Source organism: Carcharodon carcharias, chromosome 22 (genome assembly GCF_017639515.1).
Source record: "Carcharodon carcharias isolate sCarCar2 chromosome 22, sCarCar2.pri, whole genome shotgun sequence".
Classification (NCBI taxonomy): Eukaryota; Metazoa; Chordata; class Chondrichthyes; order Lamniformes; family Lamnidae; genus Carcharodon; species Carcharodon carcharias.
Genome location: NC_054488.1, coordinates 23,063,180 through 23,080,306, shown reverse-complemented (window position 1 = coordinate 23,080,306; position 17,127 = coordinate 23,063,180). Strand labels below are relative to the sequence as shown.

The 17,127-nt window shown below is 43.3% G+C and overlaps 1 protein-coding gene across 3 annotated transcripts in view; it reads left to right on the top strand.

Moving 5' to 3' along the window:
• Window positions 1-17,127, top strand: part of srp68 (signal recognition particle 68) — a 53,758-nt gene that overhangs the window by 20,185 nt on the left and 16,446 nt on the right. For 2 of the 3 annotated variants that reach the window (XM_041216885.1, XM_041216887.1), the window contains 3 exons: window positions 13,467-13,565; window positions 14,884-14,954; window positions 16,140-16,293. In XM_041216885.1, the coding sequence (XP_041072819.1) occupies window positions 13,467-13,565; window positions 14,884-14,954; window positions 16,140-16,293 (324 nt within the window). Of the gene's footprint in view, window positions 1-2,937; window positions 3,042-13,466; window positions 13,566-14,883; window positions 14,955-16,139; window positions 16,294-17,127 lie in introns of those variants that run through there. The other variant, XM_041216888.1, reaches the window with a different exon arrangement.

The window sequence follows — 17,127 nt, the reverse complement described above, 5'->3', positions numbered from 1 at the left end:
TGAATTAATTTAACAAAGTCTGGAAATAGAAATCTGGCATCAGTCAAAGTGACTGTGATGTTGTCAGCTTGTCATAAAAACCCATCTAGTTCAGTGTGCTTCAGGGAAGGAAAGTCTATTCTACCTGTGACTGGGGCCCCACACCAGTCTGGTTGACTCTTAACTGTCCTCTGAAGCGGCCTAGCTTACCTCAGGGTGGGCACCAAATTCTTGTCTTCAGTGAAACATGCAGCCCCAGAATTTATTTTTAATTTTTTTATTTTCCATTCGCCTTACTTCCTCTTTCTTCTGTACCATAATTTGTTCAAATAAACAGTAGCTGCACTGAAGTTCGAGCAAGTTGTGAATTTAATTGTGAAGAAGTCACTCTGTATTTGAGAATTTAATTCAAAAGTGCCTTTGTGGGTGTCCAGGTTTTACCTCTGCAGTGGAGACATGTTAAAGTCATCATCTGATTATTTTGCAGTCATTGGAATCTGCAGCACTGTTTGCTGGCAGTAGATGGTGCTATTGTTCCTCTGACACACGTTCAGGCCAATAGTGCAAGGCAATGCTGCCAGGGTTGAGAGAAATTGGAGAGAAGAGCAATAGGTAACACCAGGCTTAGATCTTTAAAGCTGGTAAACGGAAGTGGAGGGGCAGGGAATGGTGGGGGAGAGGGGAAAAAACTAAGGAGTGATCAGTTTTGAGGTAATGGATGAAATGAGTTAAAATATGACATGGTGCAATGTTATTTTAATCCTGTGAGGGAGGACAAAAAGAAGATAGGAATGTGTATTTGGGATAGAATGCTAGCTTAGGCATGTTTCATCATTCCTTCACTATCATTGGACCCATATTAGTGAATTGCCTTCCTAACAGCCCTAGGGGAATACCAGCAGCAATAGAGGTTGCAGAAGAAGGCCCACTGTCAACTTCTCGAGTCAGATAGAGACGAGCAATTGCTGTGGCCTTGCCGGATATGCCCACAAGCTGAAATCCATGTAATTGAAGCTAGGACGCGCAACCGATGGGTGATTACAACAACATATCAACCCAACTACCCAGGTGTTGTGAACCTGGTTGTGACCTAAAGGAGTCAGTGTGCTCTGTACCTGTCAGTTTAGTTTTGTTACCAATGGCAGAATGCAGGCTGAACAATGCTGGCAACAGTAGTGCTGAACTGAAACTGGTTTCTAGGTTATTTTAAAAACAGCTGCGAGGGAAACTGCCCTCCGGCCCAGTGTGACTGTATTACCCGACTATGCTGTTTATCTACTTCAGTGCTGTATGATGTCATGGGGACAAAGGAGTGTTAGTTCAAATTTAAAAGATGACATGGGGGTAGATAACACACTTTGTTTAGAGTATGCTTTTCACCTTCTGCAGGATTCTCTTCCTGCCACAAGTGGTCAATCTCATTCACTGCTTCATGAGATCAGCTGCACTTTTCTAATGAGAGAAATTGAGGTATATGTCTTCAATTAGCTGTATAAGGCTGTACTAGCAAAGATGCGGGCGACCTAGCCACAAAGTATATAGAGTGGAAAAATCTGGGATTGTCATCTAATCTCTGGCTTTGAATGATCTCATAAGCCAACAAGACTGAAACTTGACCCATTTGTTTGTTTTCTCATAATGGCCACATTGCTGCTGGTTATTCCATTTTGTGGAGTTATGTGGTTTTGTTGAACAGCCTGTTGACTTCTGTGTGGGCAAGGCCGGCTCAGTTCCATCCCAAACTAACCTACATTCCAGCATTGACTATGCTTCAGAGGTAGTTGACTGTGAAGCACCTTTGGATGTCTGAGGATGTGAAAGATATTATCTAAGCGCAACTTCTTTCCGAAGCTCCTCTGATTCAAACTGTACCCACCTGAAAAGCCATATCTGCTTATACCACCCTTTGCAGCACAAGGTTGCTATGATATGACTTTAGCACTGCCATTGTACCATGTGTCAGTGTAAGCCAAGCCATGATGAGAACGTGCTGAGTGGAGCTTGGGTCCATCCTCACAAGGAGTGGAGCATTGAAGGATGATGTATCTGATGACTGCTTTCAGAGTATCGGAGGCTTTGGGACAGATTACTGATGCCCTGCCCAATATTGATCCCTAAATCAGTGTCAAAAACAGATTATCTGGTCATTATCACATTAGTTACTGTCGCAATGTGGAACACAGCAATCTCCCACAAAGGTGCTATTTAAATGCAAGACTCTCTTTAATTTGTCAGATTGCATAAACTGCCATGGAGTTCTCAACACAGAGGCATTTGTTAACGTAATACAAAATAACTGTAGGGGAAAATCATGCTTATGAATCTTCAATTACCATCCCCATTATGTAAGTGGGAGTTCCTGACAGTAACAGGAGGATCTGTCATTATAAACATCAGCATCCTCCCGTTTACATTGACCGCTCCTATACTTGTTGTTTGTAAGTTTCTAGGTTCCTGTGCTCTCTCGGGAGGATTCCAGAGACTCATTGCAATCTTGCTGGCATTCGCACGAGGGTGTGGTGTGTTTGTGTGACACTGCTGCACCAATTGTGACACATTGTTTAGAAACCCTTCTGAATACTCACTGATCAAGTTGTGAACTGCAAGTCCAGAGTGCAAATTTTCACACGGGGTACAAGAACGCTGCTGTGGCCATGAGCAAGTTAATGGTATGTCCATCCTCACAATTGCTGCAGTCGTGGCAGCTCTGTAGCGCACCGAAAGCAAAGATGAAACCTTCAACTTTGCACTTCCCAGAGCAGAATACTGGCCTGTGAATATACACACCATGCTTTTTAAAAAAAAGAAAGAACTTTCACAACCTCGGGACATCTCAAAATGTTTCTCATCTGATCGATTACTTTTGAAGTCTAGTCACTCTTGAAATGTAAGAAATGCATCAGACAACCTGTGCACATCAGGATCCCACAGACAACGAGATTTTTTAAAAAAAGTTAATTTGTCTTTAATATTGATTGAAGGATAAATGTTGGCCAGGAACGAGGGTGAACATGCCTACTCCTCGAATAGTGCCGTGGAATCTTTTGTATCCATCTGAGAAGGTAGGTAGGACTTCAGTTCTCATCCGAAAGATGGCACCTCCAACAACGTGGCACTCCCAAAGTATTGCTGCATTGAAATGCCAGTGGGGATTGAGCTCAGCCGCAGTTTGTAAAATAAGGAGTAGGGGCATGGTGGGTTGCTGCTCATGTTGGGGGCTGCCACTAATTATACCTCCACTCAAGCTCACTTATATAGAATGCAATTTTTTGTTACTTGTGAATTACTGGGTTAACACACTTATACCCCAACAAATCTCTCAGCTTCTTGTGTATCCTCTAATTACAATATGCATGTTGCCTCTTGAAGCTTTTGTGGTTGGGCGCCTTGAGTTTCTCTCATTTCTCCTGTGTGTTTCCTTTTGAAATAATTTGTGTAGGTGCCAAATGTGGCTTAGCTGGTAGTACTTTCACACTGAGTCAGAAGGTTTTGTTTTCCAGTCCATCTCCAGTACCAAAATCAATGTTGATGTTCCAGTGCAGCACTGAGGGAGTTTTGCACCAAGAGATTCTATCTTTCAGACAAGACATGAAACCACAGCCTTGTCTACCCTTTTTGGATGGACGTAAAAGATCCATGGCACTGTTTTGAAGAAGAGCAGGGGTGTTAGAACAAAGAACAAAGCACAGCACAGGAACAGGCCCTTCGGCCCTCCAAGCCTGCGTCGATCATATTGCCAATCAACTAAAACATTTTGCACTTCTGGGGTCCATATCCCTCTATTCCCATCCTATTCATGTATTTGTCAAGCTGCCTCTTAAACACCTCTATCGTACCTGCTTCCACCAACTCCTCTGGCAGTGAAATCCAGACACTCTCTACCCTCTGCGTAAAAAAACTAACAAATGCATTAAAAACTTGCCCTGCACATCTCCACTATAGTTTTCTCCTCTCAACTTAAATCTATGTCCCCTAGTAATTGACTCTTCCACCCTAGGAAAAAGCTTCTGACTATCTACTCTGTCCATGCCACTCATAATTTTGTAAACTTCTATCAAGTCACCCCTCAATCTCCGTTGGCTCTAGTGAGAACAATCCGAGTTTCTCCAATCTCTCCTCATAGCTAATAGCCTCCAGACCAGGCAGCATCCTGATAAACCTCCTCTGCACCCTTTCCAATGCCTCCATATCCTTCTGGTAATATGGCGACCAGAATTGCACGCAATATTCCAAGTGTGGCCTAACCAAGGTTCTATACAGCTGCAGCATGACTTCCTAGCTTTTATACTCAATACCCCTGGTGATGAAGGCAAGCATGCCATATTCCTTCCTGACTACCTTATCCACCTGCATTGCCACTTTCAGTGACCTGTGGACCTGTACACCCAGATCCCTCTGCCCGTCAATGCACTTAAAGGTTCTGCCATTTACTGTATAATTCCTGCTTGTATTAGACCTTCTAAAATGCATTACCTCGCATTTGTCTGGATTAAGCTCCATCTGCCATTTCTCCGTCCAAGTATCCAACCGATCTATATCCCGTTGTATCCTCTGACATGAGCTCTGATATCCTCGCCAATATTTTTCCCTCAATCAACATCATAAAAACAGATTATCTGGTCATTATCACATTGCTGTTTGTGTGAGCTTGCTGTATGCAAATTGGTTTCTGCCTTTTCCTACATTATAACATTGACTGCACTTCACAAGTACTTCATTGGCTGTAAAGCACTTTGAGCTGTGCTGTGGCTGTGAAAGGCACAATATTAATGCAAGTCTTTTTCTGACTTATTAACAGCAACCTTGTGTAGAAACCCTGAAAGACTAAGTGAATAAACCATCTTGATTAAAACCAAGTAATGTAAACCAAAAAGATAGCTCCTAATACCTCTAGTTTGGTGTCAAATTTTGTCTCATAACATTCCTGTGAAGTACTTTTGGATGTTTTTAATCATGTTAAATGCTCTATGTAAAGACAAGTTGGTATTTGAAAGAAACTAGCTAAAGTTGGCCTGTTCACCTCGGGTGAAACTTCATTCTTTATTTTGTAATATTTGAAGTTTTGAGGAAGGCCCGTGGAACCTTTTTCAGCCAATTCGAGAATAAGTTACTGATGAAGCCATTGAAACTATTGAGCTGTCACCCATTATTAGAAGCTGCTGTTGTGATATTCATGTCTGATCCAGCCTACACGTTCCCCACCTATTTTAATAAACATTATCCTAAACTTTAAAAGCAAATTCTCAGGAAATGGGCATCATTGGCAAGGCTGACATTTATTGTTCTTCACTGGTAACTCTTGCTATGCCACTTCAAATGGTAGTTAAGTTCAGATTTTTTTTTAAGCTCATTCATGGGATGCGGGCTTCGCTGGCTCTGCCAGCATTTATTGCCCTTTCCTAGTTTCCCTTGAGAAGGCAGTGGTGAGCTGCCTTCATGAATCGCTGCAGTCCATATTGTGTAGGTACACCCACAGTGCTGTTAGGATGAGAGTTCTAAGATTTTGACCCAGCGGCAGTGAAGGAACGGCGATATATTTCCAAGTCAGGATGGTGAGTGGCTTGGAGGGGAACTTCCAGTTAATGGTGTTCACATCTGTTTGCTGCCCTTGTCCTTCTAGATGGTGGTGGTCGTGGGTTTGGAAGGTGCTGATGAAGGAGCCTTGGTGAATTCCTGCAGTGCACCTTGTAGATGGTACACACTGCTGCTACTGTGCGTCGTTGGTGGAGGGAGTGAATGTTTGTGGGGGTTGTGCCAATCAAACGGGCTGCTTTGACCTGGACAGTGTCAAGCTTCTTGAGTGTTTTGGGAGCTGCACTCATCCAGGCAAGTGGAGAGTATTCCATCACACTCCTGACTTGTACCTTGTAAATGGTGGACAGGCTTTGGGGAGTCTGGAAATGAGCAAATTGTCTCATGATTCCTACCTCTGACCTGCTCTTGTGGCCATAGTATTTAAATGGCTAGTCCAGTCTCTGGTCAATGGTAACCCCCAGGATGTTGATAGTGGTGGATTCAGTGATGGTAATGCCATTGAACATCAAGGGGCAATGGTCGGATTCTCTCTTGTTGGAGATGGCCATTGCCTGACACCTGTGTGGCGTGAACGTTATTTGCCACTTGTCAGCCCAAGCCTGGATATTGTCTAGGTCTTACTGCATTTGAACATGGACTGCTTCAGTGTCTGAGGAGTCGTGAATGGTGCTGAACATTGTGCAATCATCAGCGAACATCCCCACTTCTGACCTTATGATGGAAGGAAGGTCACTGATGAAGCAGTTGAAGATGGTTGGGCCGGGGACACTACCCTTTGGAACTCCTGCAGCGATGTCCTGGGACTGACATGACTGACCTCCAACAACTACAACCATCTTCCTTCATGTTAGGTATGACTCCAACCAGTGGAGAGTTTCCCCCGATTCCCATTGACTCCAGTTTTGCTAGGACTCCTTGATGCCACACTCTGTCAAATGCGGCCTTGATGTCAAGGGCAGTTTCTCTCCCTTCACCTCGCAGGTTCAGCTGTTTTGTCCATGTTTGAATCAAGGCTGTAATGAGGTCAGGAGCTCAATGACCCTGGCAGAACCCAAACTGGGCGTCAGTGAGCAGGTTATTGCTAAGCAAGTGTCGCTTGATTGCACTGTTGATGACCCCTTCCATTACTTTACTGGTGATCAAGAGTAGACTAATGGGGCGGTAATTGGCCAGGTTGGTTTGTCTTACTTTTTGTGTACAGGACATGCCCGGGCAATTTTCTACATATCCAGGTAGATGCCAGTGTTGTAGCTGTATTGGAACAGCTTGGCTAGAAGTGTGGCAAGTTTTGGAGCACAAGTCTTCAATACTTTTGCTGGAATATTATCAGGGCCCAGAGCCTTTGCTGTAGCCAGTTCCTTTAGCCGTTTCTTGATATCACATGGAGTGAATTGAATTGGCTGAATACTGGCATCTATGATGCTGGGGACCTTCGGAGGAGGCTGAGATGGATCATCCACTCAGCACTTCTGGCTGAAGGTTGTAGCAAATGCTTCAGCCTTATCTTTTGCACTGATGTGCCGGGCTCCTCCATCATTGAGGATAGGGATATTTGTGAAGCTTCCTCCTCCAGTGAGTTGTTTAATTGTCCACCACCATTCACGACTGGATGTTGCAGGACTGCAGAGCTTAGATCTGATCCGTTGGTTGTGGGATCGCTTAGCCTTGTCTATCACTTGCTGCTTATGCAGTTTGGCATGCAAGTAGTCCTGTATTATAACTTCACCAGTTTGACACTTCATTTTTAGGTATGCCTGGTACTGCTCCTGGCATGCACTGCTGCACTCTTCAGATGAAAGGTCATCAACCTGAAACGCTACCTCTGTGTTTCTCTCTCTACGGATGCTGCCTGTCATTGAGTATTTCCAGCGGTTTTTGTTTTTATTTCAGATTCCCTGCATATTTCACTTGTGTAGCATTCATCTGCTGAGGGATTTGTCAAATCTCCAGTAAAGTAGTTATCAAAGTAGAAAGTTAATGTTGTGCAGTGACTGTTAGAAAGAATTTGCATTTATTATGGTGCTTTTCACATCTTTAGATTTACATCCTCATTGTCCCAAAGCGATGCACTGGTTTAAATTGCAGTCATTTGTTTCATACACAAATGTGGCAACTATTTTTATTTTGCACAGCAGAATCCCACGAACAGAAGTATGAGAAATAGCCAGTTAGTTTGTGGGGCTTTATTTTGGACGTGTTGGTTGAGGGATAAACGTTAGGCCTTACACACTGGGTAATATCCCCGGCAATTTGAGCAAACAGCTTTGATTCTGTTTTCAAATGCCCTCACTGATCCCTGAAAGACTGCACCTCCCTACTTTCTTGTTGATGCTGCTCTATGTACAGCTTGACAGGTCCCTCAACCGTGACCAGCCCATCTCCTGCGCATCCGCCCTCACACCTTCCTATCCCTCCCAGAAACATGATAGGGTCCCCCTTGTCCTCACTTATCACCCCACCAGCCTCCGCATTCAAAGGATCATCCTCTGCCATTTCCGCCAACTCCAGCTTGATGCCACCACCAAACACATCTTCCCTTAACCCCCCCCCGGTGGCATTCCGCAGGGATTGTTCCCTCCGGGACACCCTAGTCCACTCCTCCATCACCCCCTACACCTCAGCCCCCTCCCACGGCACCTTCCCTTGGAACCGCAGAAGGTGCAACACCTGCCCCTTAACTTGCCCCCTCCTCAAGTGAAGCAGCATTTCACTTGCACTTCCCTCAGTTTAGTATACTGCATTTGCTGCTCCCAATGCTGTTTCCTCTACATTGGAGAGACCAAACGCAGACTGGGTGACCGCTTTACGGAACACTTTCGGTCTGTCCGCAAGCATGACCCAGACCTCCCTGTCGCTTGCCATTTCAACACACCACCCTGTTCTCATGCCCGCATGTCCGTCCTTGGCCTGCTGCAACGTTCTAGTGAAGCTCAACGCAAACTGGCGTAACAGCACCTCATCTTCCGACTAGGCACCTTATAGCCTTCTGGGCTGAATATTGAGTTCAACAACTTTAGATCATGAATGCTCTCCTCCATCCCCACCCCCTTTCCGATCCCCTTTTCCAATAATTTATATATATTTTTCTTTTCCCACCTATTTCCATTATTTTTTAATGTATTTCCATCCATTGTTTTATCTCTACCTTTTAGCCTATTTCAATCCCTTCCCCCCACCCCACCCCCACTAGGGCTATCTGTCCCTTGCTCGTCCTGCTTTCTACCCTTAATGTCCCCATTAACATTTTTCTTAGCTAGTATCATCACCATTAGTATCTCTTTGTCCTTTTGTCTATGAATCTTTTGGCAATCTCCACCTATCACTGGCCCTCTATCCAGCTCTACCTTCCCCACCCACCCAGCTTATATTTCACCTCTTTCCTATTTTTCCTTAGTTCTGATGAAGAGTCATTCGGACTCGAAACGTTAACTATATTCCTCTCCGCAGATGCTGTCAGACTTGCTGAGTTTTTCCAGGTATTTTGTTGTTTTGGATTTCCAGCAACTGCAGTTTTTTGCTTGTATCTATGTACAGCTTAACTTATTTTCCTGAGTTTCAGCTGATTTCTGATCCCAGAAGACCTTTCCTTCTTCCTTTCCCTCCCATCCCACCACCATCACTCTTAGCACTGTCATCCAATCTATCCACTGTTTGGTACAGTGCCAATCAATTTAATAAAACCAAATTTTATGGCATCCACCAAGTTCCCACTGAATCACAGAATTGTTAGAGCACAGAAGAAGGCCATTTGGCCTGTTGTTTTAGCACCAGCTCTCCAAATGAGCGATGCACCTAGTGCCCTCCCCTTGCCTTCTCCCTTTGACCCTGCACACTGTTCCTTTTCAGATAATAATCAAATTTCTTTTTCAATGCCTTGAGTTCCCCTCGTCTGTCAGGTCTATTATTTCATTTGTCATAAACGCTTTGATCACAGAAAATGCTTCATCTTCAAGGACTAAACATTCCGGAAGTATTTGTGTGTTAAAGACACTGTTCCTTAAACAATTAATGCAAGGACTCTGGTTGCTGTCTGCCTGAAAAGTAGTACAAGAGTCATTGATTTTTTCACAGACCAGTACTGAGACCAACCATATAACCTGGACACCATTTCAAGGACTCCATCGCCTATCCCTTGAACCATTGGCTTTTAACTTTTTGCCAGAATTCCTCATTTTTTTGTTTTAGAGTGTGTGTGTATTTAGAGTTGTTATACTTTCATATTTCATACTGTATGTTTAAAAAAAAAGCTTTGCCTTCTACTTGACAAGTCTGGCTTTATAATAAATTAGTAATTTTGTCGTTTATTGAAGAAACCTGGGCATTGAGTGGTCATTCTGAGATTCATAGTAAAGCACATATTTGGCAGTATAGCTAAATATATGTTTTGACTCATGGAGTAGTGGAACGAGAGAGAGTGCACTCCTCCCATCTCGGTCGTAAAGCATTAAGGAAACCCAATGAGTTAATCAGGTGTGACCAGTCTTGCTTGTAAAACCCTGTAGTTTCTCCCATTGGCTCATATTTCTCTGGTTGCTTCATTATTTTCTTCTCCAGGTTAACCCCTAAGTCTTACCTGTATAGAAGTTGGGCCTAAACACATTTCAAGCTTATCTTCCTCTTATTAATCAATTGCTTCTAAATTTTCCCTTATCTAGTACTTGAGCCCATCCTGGTTTCCATTGATTCCCAAAATGTATCCATCAGGAATGCTGATTGCAAAATTAGCTAGTTTTCTTCATGAGGCAAGCCCATGTCTTCTAGGATAATCTGCCATTCTTTGTAATGTTGATCAGTATTTACTGTACAGGTTTTGAGGGTGGTGGTGGTATGCACCTCTTACTGATTTGATCCTAAGTTGAGCTGCAATAGCTAACACCCTTCAGACAAATTCTTAACCAGTACAACAGGCTACTCAGCATTCAGTTACAAACCCAACGCGCCTTTTTTGAGTTGGGCGCTTGGTTGCTTACATACCCACTGAACTGTGCAGCCAACAATCCCGCAGTGCAATAGCCTTTACATTATTCAATTTTCCTTGCACCTAACAATCAGTGTCTGTCTTTATAACAATGGTGCAAGTATTATAGTTTTCATGTGTAATATGTAGCACTTTTCTTGGTGTTCAGTGCTGGCAATGATCTGTAATTGAAGAACTGGAGGATTGTATGATTCCATGGGCTTTGGAATCCCTGACCATGCTCAGTGACTTCATTCTACGATTCTAATAGTCATGTGCTTAAAACTCGAGATTTTGTCTCTGTTGTTAATTTGGTTTGTTAGATGCAGATTGAAAAAAATTGAGAATTTGCTGTGGGGCCATTAACAATATGGGATACGTGGTCAATGATTTGCACTTTTTAATGTATTAAAAGCATGACAAAGTACTTCACAAATGAAAGTAACAACATCAGCAATGGTGAGAGATGTGTTAGGGATGACTCAAAGTCAAGAGTAAAGAGCTAGGTGACTGGAAGCTTTTTGAAGGAGGTAAGTGAGTGGTTTAGGGAGAGAGTTAGAGCGTGGGGCTGAAATAATTGGAACAAAGGAGGAATGCAGAGAAAACCAGAAATGGAAGAGTATAGGGCATGCATTGGCTGAAGTAGGATGCAGAGATAAGAGTTGATGAGGTAAGGCCTTTGAAATCAGAGCTTTGACAGTGGGAAGCCTGTGAAACTTGGCAGGACTGGGAGGGTGGGGGTGAGACTCTGTTCTGCAGGATAGTATTGGGTAGTAGAGTCTTGAGTAAGCTGTAAAGGCCCTGATGAGATAGCAATTTTGTTACAGGCACTAAGTGTTGGACAAAGTTGGGATAATTGGGCAGTTGGGTATTTGATCCATAGGGGCTGTCACAGGAAGCGGGCCATTTGGAATATTGAGCTGAAGTGAACAATAATAAGGTAGATATGAAGCTGCAGAATGATGAGTGCGGGAGGAAAAGGGCGAGGAGGCAGCTGAGCCGATGAAGAAAGACTTGTGTTTATATAGTGCCTTTCAACACCTTCGGATGTCCTAAAGAACTTTACAGCCAATGAATTCCTTTTGAAGTGTGGTCATTGTTGTAATGTAGGAAAATATGGCAGCCAATTTGTACACTGCAAAGGACCCAAAAACAGCAATACAATAAATTACCGGTTTATCTGTTTTTATTGTTGGTTGAAGAATAAGTATTGGCCAGGACACCCCTGCTGTTCTTTGAAATAGTGCCATGTGATCTTGTGTGTCCACTTGAGAGGGTAGACAGAGCCTCAGTTTAAAAACAAAAAAACTGCGGATGCTGGAAATCCAAAACAAAAACAGAATTACCTGGAAAAACTCAGCAGGTCTAGCAGCATCGGCGGAGAAGAAAAGAGTTGACGTTTCGAGTCCTCGTGACACTTCAACAGACTCAGTTTAATGTCTTATCTGAAAAACACCCCCAATAATGCAGCACCCCCTCAGTACTCTACTAAAGAGACTGCTTGGATTTTGTATTCCGATCCCTGGAATGGGACTTGACCCTCAGCCTTCTGACTGGGGCCAGAGTGCTAACACTGAGCAGTGGCTGACACCTGACATATGTTCTTGATGTTTAAGACTGAGCACTATGTTGGATTATTGCATTCCATTTGTTGTGTATCCCCAAATTCAGGCTGCTGAGCCATCACGGATGTTGATGGTTGTACGCAACAAAGCCAAAATCCTCCCTAACAACACTGTGGCAGCATCTTCACGTGCACTGCAGCAACTGTAGACGAGACCCCACCTCCCCACCCTGCCCAGTCCACTGCCTTTTGCTTGGGATGGGCATTAAATGCCAACCTAACCAGTAACTTCCACACCCTGAGAGTTCATTTAGGTGAAAAAAAAAGGAAAGATTTAAAACTTATCACTGAGAATATCTCTTTGAAGGGGAGTGTGACCACAATGGGGAATATGCTGTCACAGAAGTTGGATGAGGCCAGGAGGCTGACACAGTGAAGAGACGGATAAATGCTGTAAGGGGACACTGGACGAGTTGGAATTTTGGGAGGATGAGATGAGTTGAACTGAAGTGCTTTTGTCTGAACCTAATCTTATAGTTGGGCTGGTATCTTGTGATTCTCTGGGGCCAGAATCTTGCAAGAAAATGATCTAAATTGTGATGGGTTGTCTTCACGAGTCATTGAGATGATATTGGGCTAAAACAAATGAAGGGGAGGTTAGAATATGAAAGTCTCTGCCACACACTGTTGCTGAACCAAAGTCCATTAATTCTTCTAAAAGTGAGTTTGATGGTTCCTTGAGAAAGTAGAATATGAAGTGGAGTGAGTGGGATCAGCTGAGGTGATTCATAGAGAAAGACTTTGGCGCAATAACATAAAAGCAAAATACTGCGGATGCTGGAAATCTGAAACAAAAACAGAAAATACTGGAAAAACTCAGCAGGTCGAACAGAATCTGTGGAGAGAAAAAAAAGACTTTGACCCAAACTTGATGGGTTGAACGGCCAGTTTCTGTGCTGAGCATTCTAGAATAAAGTGAAGCCGTGTCTGAAATCAGTCTTGAGTGCTGAGAGGTGCATTAACCATGATCTGCCCTAATAGGCTCTGCCAAGCAACGCTCAGTCTCCCATATCTGCTCTACATTTCTGTCTGACACACTGGGACTAATTCCATATGCTGGTGCCTTTAAAACTTAAACTTTCTATCATCTTCTCCTGTCTTTGACTCATTTCTACTGATGCTGGCTGGTCTTATGACTTTGCCCCGAATGTAGGTCCATGCATAACATTGGGTGGTGAGATTAAAGTGCTGTTCAATTGAGTGAGAGTTTTAAATCTGTTATGCATCTAGGGGAGCCTTTTGAATATAAGGAGTTACAAAAATGCAGGATCCAACCAAGTATGAAATAAATTCCATTTGTGTGATTTCTTATAGAATTCCCTGCAGGTGGCCCAAGTTTGTATTCTGACTGTTCAGTGGTTTGTGTTGCAGACTACAACTGACGAGGCCAAGGAGCGACTGTATGAGAGTCTGTTGAGTGAGTGCCGTGATGCCATCCAGGCTGTCCGTGAAGAGCTGAGAGTTGATCCGGTAAGCTCAAGAGTGAAACTGAAAATTATAATATGAAATAGTAAAAGAAGCTGATGAGATTCTCCTGTCACTGATACAAAACAATGGATTTGCATAGCTTTTAGCTGTGTATAACATTAGGTCATTCAGCCCCTCGAGTCTGCTCTGCTATTCAACTAGATCATGGCTGGTCTGTACTTCAGCTCCTTTTTGCATCTATGCTCCATATCCCTTTATACCCTTAGCTAACAAAAATCTATCAACCTCTGCCTTGAAAGCTCCCATTTACCCCCAGCACACTCAGCCCTCTGGAGAGGAGAGTTCACATTCCTAGCCCCACTTTGTGTGAAAAAGAGCTTCCTGATTGTGCCTCTGAAACTTTGCTGCTAACTCTAATTTAACATTGTCTCTTTTTTCTTGATTTCCTCAACAGAGGAAATAGTTTCTCTGTATCTATCCTCTTAAATTCTTGAATCATCATAAATACTTCGATCAAGGGAAGCCAAGTTTAAGCAACTCATCCTCATAACTTAACCCTCTGAGCTGAGGTATTGTTCTGGTGGATCCGTGCTGCACCCACTTCAAAGCTTCCTTCCTGAGATGAAACTAAACACAGTACTCCAGAAGGGATCTGACCGAGGCTGTATACAAAATTAATGCTATAGAGTTGGAGTATTGGCTCACATAGTAAGTGCTCATCTGGGCTGAGATTTGAACCTTAAACTAGGACAGGAGTTTCTGAAGTTTGTGGGTCATGTGGATTTGTGCCACACAGGGCTCATGGGTCAGTGTTCAAAAAGCAAATTACTTTCCCATTAACTTGCAGGCATTTTGAGTTGTCAGGCTTGGTCTGGTCATCTTACGAGTGCTACAATTGTCCTTAACATCTGTCGATCAGGGAAAGACTAATCAGTGGAAGTCCTGCTCATAATCTCAATACATTTGTATGGACATTAGTTGACACCAGAAGGTTGATGCATGCTGCAGTAGAATAGCCCACTATATTTTTATTTGAACAATGGTCAGTTGGAGAGGATACTGGAGGGTGAAGAGTATCTGTAAAACCATGTCTAGCAAGAATTCAATATCTATCTGGGATTGGATGGGTAGGTTGGGTGCCAAATTAGATGTAGCAGTGTTGAATTTTTGGGTATTTTAGTGATGGGTAAATAAAGTGAAAACCGGCAGCTCTATAGAGATACGGGAAGGTTGTGCATGGGTAGCCTGAGTGGGGTGTGGACAGTAAGGGACATTCAAGAGAATGGTTTACTAGGTATGTAGGAGGGCATTAACAAAGCCAGTCATAACATTGCTGACTGTTTATTTTCTGATTGTTTAGGCACAGAAGCAGCGGGAGCGATCTCTGGAGCCTGACTTGGGAAAAGTGTCCACTCTGCAATATCTCCACAGGTATGTGTCCTTCTCTTCATGCAAAGAGAAACTTCCCCAAAGGCTTATCTGGCTCAAGCAGTGAACAGCTGTGCTACACAGACTAGGACCTTTCATACCAAATTGGCTGATTGTACCCATGGGGTGGGAAAAGCTCGGTAAGGCTTGTGTGTGTTTGAAAGAAGGATCAGCTTGGCTTGTCTGTGAGTCTGCTGGCAGTTCAGTAGCTTGTCAGCACCTATTTAGGCTCACATGAAGAATGGCTACTAGAGGGCAAAAGGCATTTCTCAAAACGCAGCCTAGCAAGGTCTCAAGTTACTTGCAGATGGGGAAGCCCATTCAATCCAACTTAATTCATCAAGCCCACTGGTGCATCTGTTGCTTTTCAAATCATTTCGGGACTTTTCCATGCAGTACTCTGCCTAAAACTTCATTCCCAAGGTTAATTCCCTTGTGTGAAGAACTTCAGTTCTAACGTTTCCTTTTTATTAGTTTGAACCTGTGTCCTCTTGTGGCATTCACTGTTTTAATTAAAAACTACCCCTTTCCGTATCATTTACTATCATATCTTCCTGTGTAAGGTCACCTCTCTTAATGGGTATGCACCAGGTGAAACAGTCTGGGTCTCCTGTGTCGGCACCTTTATTGAAGGTCTGGTGAGTCAAGTGAGGGGAATAATATAAAGAGATCTTCAAAATGGCAGCAGCTGATGAAGGAAATAAGTGTAATGCTGGTGCATCTTAAGCAACCAACCCCAAAATAAAACTTGCTGCAAGATATACATTGGTGTTTGTGGGCTGAATCCTGCAGCTGGGTTTTCTCTGGTAACCCAGAAAGAATAAATGGCCATCCAATGCAACAGTAAGTGGTTGCAAGATGAAGTACAGGCTGGAGGGCCAATTTTACAATGAGTTGGGATTTAATAGGTAATAATCTGTAAGAACATAAGAAAAGGAGACCCTTGAGCCTCTGTCATTCAATTAGATTGTGGCTGATCGGTATCTTAATTCTATTTACCCACCTTTGTCTTTACCCAGTGAAATTCTAATATATTTACCTTTAAAGTTCCAATTGTCCCACCTGAGCAAATATTTTCTTGTATAAATCCTATTGAATGCTTTTAACGTTATTCTTTACTAAAAGTTTGAAAGAGGCTTTGTTAGGCCATAGAACATCATATACTCATTATTGCTTGCACCCACACAGTTACCTTACATACATTAAGCTTTCTACGGCGATAAAACGCAACGTTGCCATGGCTGAAGCTTTGCAAAAGCAATTGAGTGAGCCTACGCAAGACGAGGGGAAACGCGTGCTGCGGCCGCAAGACCTGATCCGACTGTATGACATTATCCTGCAGGTAAGGGACTTGATTGCAAAGAGATCTGTGACTGTGGTTTGTTTTCTTGTAGAATTACACTGTTCCCAGTATATAGGCTTTCCTCTGTAGTTGGTTATTGCTTTAAAGCTGAGCTGCTACAATCTGCACTGAAATAGCTTGGTGAGAAATCTTCTGCTATAACGGATATGCAATCAGGGTGGGCATGAGATTAGGGCATCTGCTTGTGGAGAACAGGTAACATGGACTGGCTGGGCTGAACGACCTTGTTTGGACATTCTGAATTCTATATAATTTATACCAAAGATACAACATCTGGTTGTTTTAGCAGAACCTCCACACTCCACTCTATTTAATGTGGGTGACTGTGGGTCAAATATAACATTCTGCTGACCCATGTACCATAGCAGCATTGTAAGTCACATGATCATATGCTGGACTAATAGAAGCAACCATGCCATGCTTCACGACTGAATGGGGGAAATAGTTCACCTCAGTTGACAAGACCACAGAGCTCTCTTATTTTCTCCACATGTTCTAAATGTAGTAAGTGTGGCTTTGGGTAAAGTACATCACAGTTATAACCCTTGCCTGCCCTGACAGCTAAGGCCTCTAACACTATTGTGCCCCCACTGTCCCTGCTGCCTCTTACATCTGATCTCCATTCACCATTCTTTCCCCTGCCTGTGTATGTTGTGCCAATTCCCCCAGAGCTGGGATTAAAACCTAGAGCTGTAGTTCTGGATACAGGTCAACAGTGACAGGAACTTCATCTGGAGAAATGCCTTTTGCCCTCCAGTAGCCATTCTTCATGTGAGCCTTGCCCAGTACTGCCTCCTAGTTCAGCAACAAAGA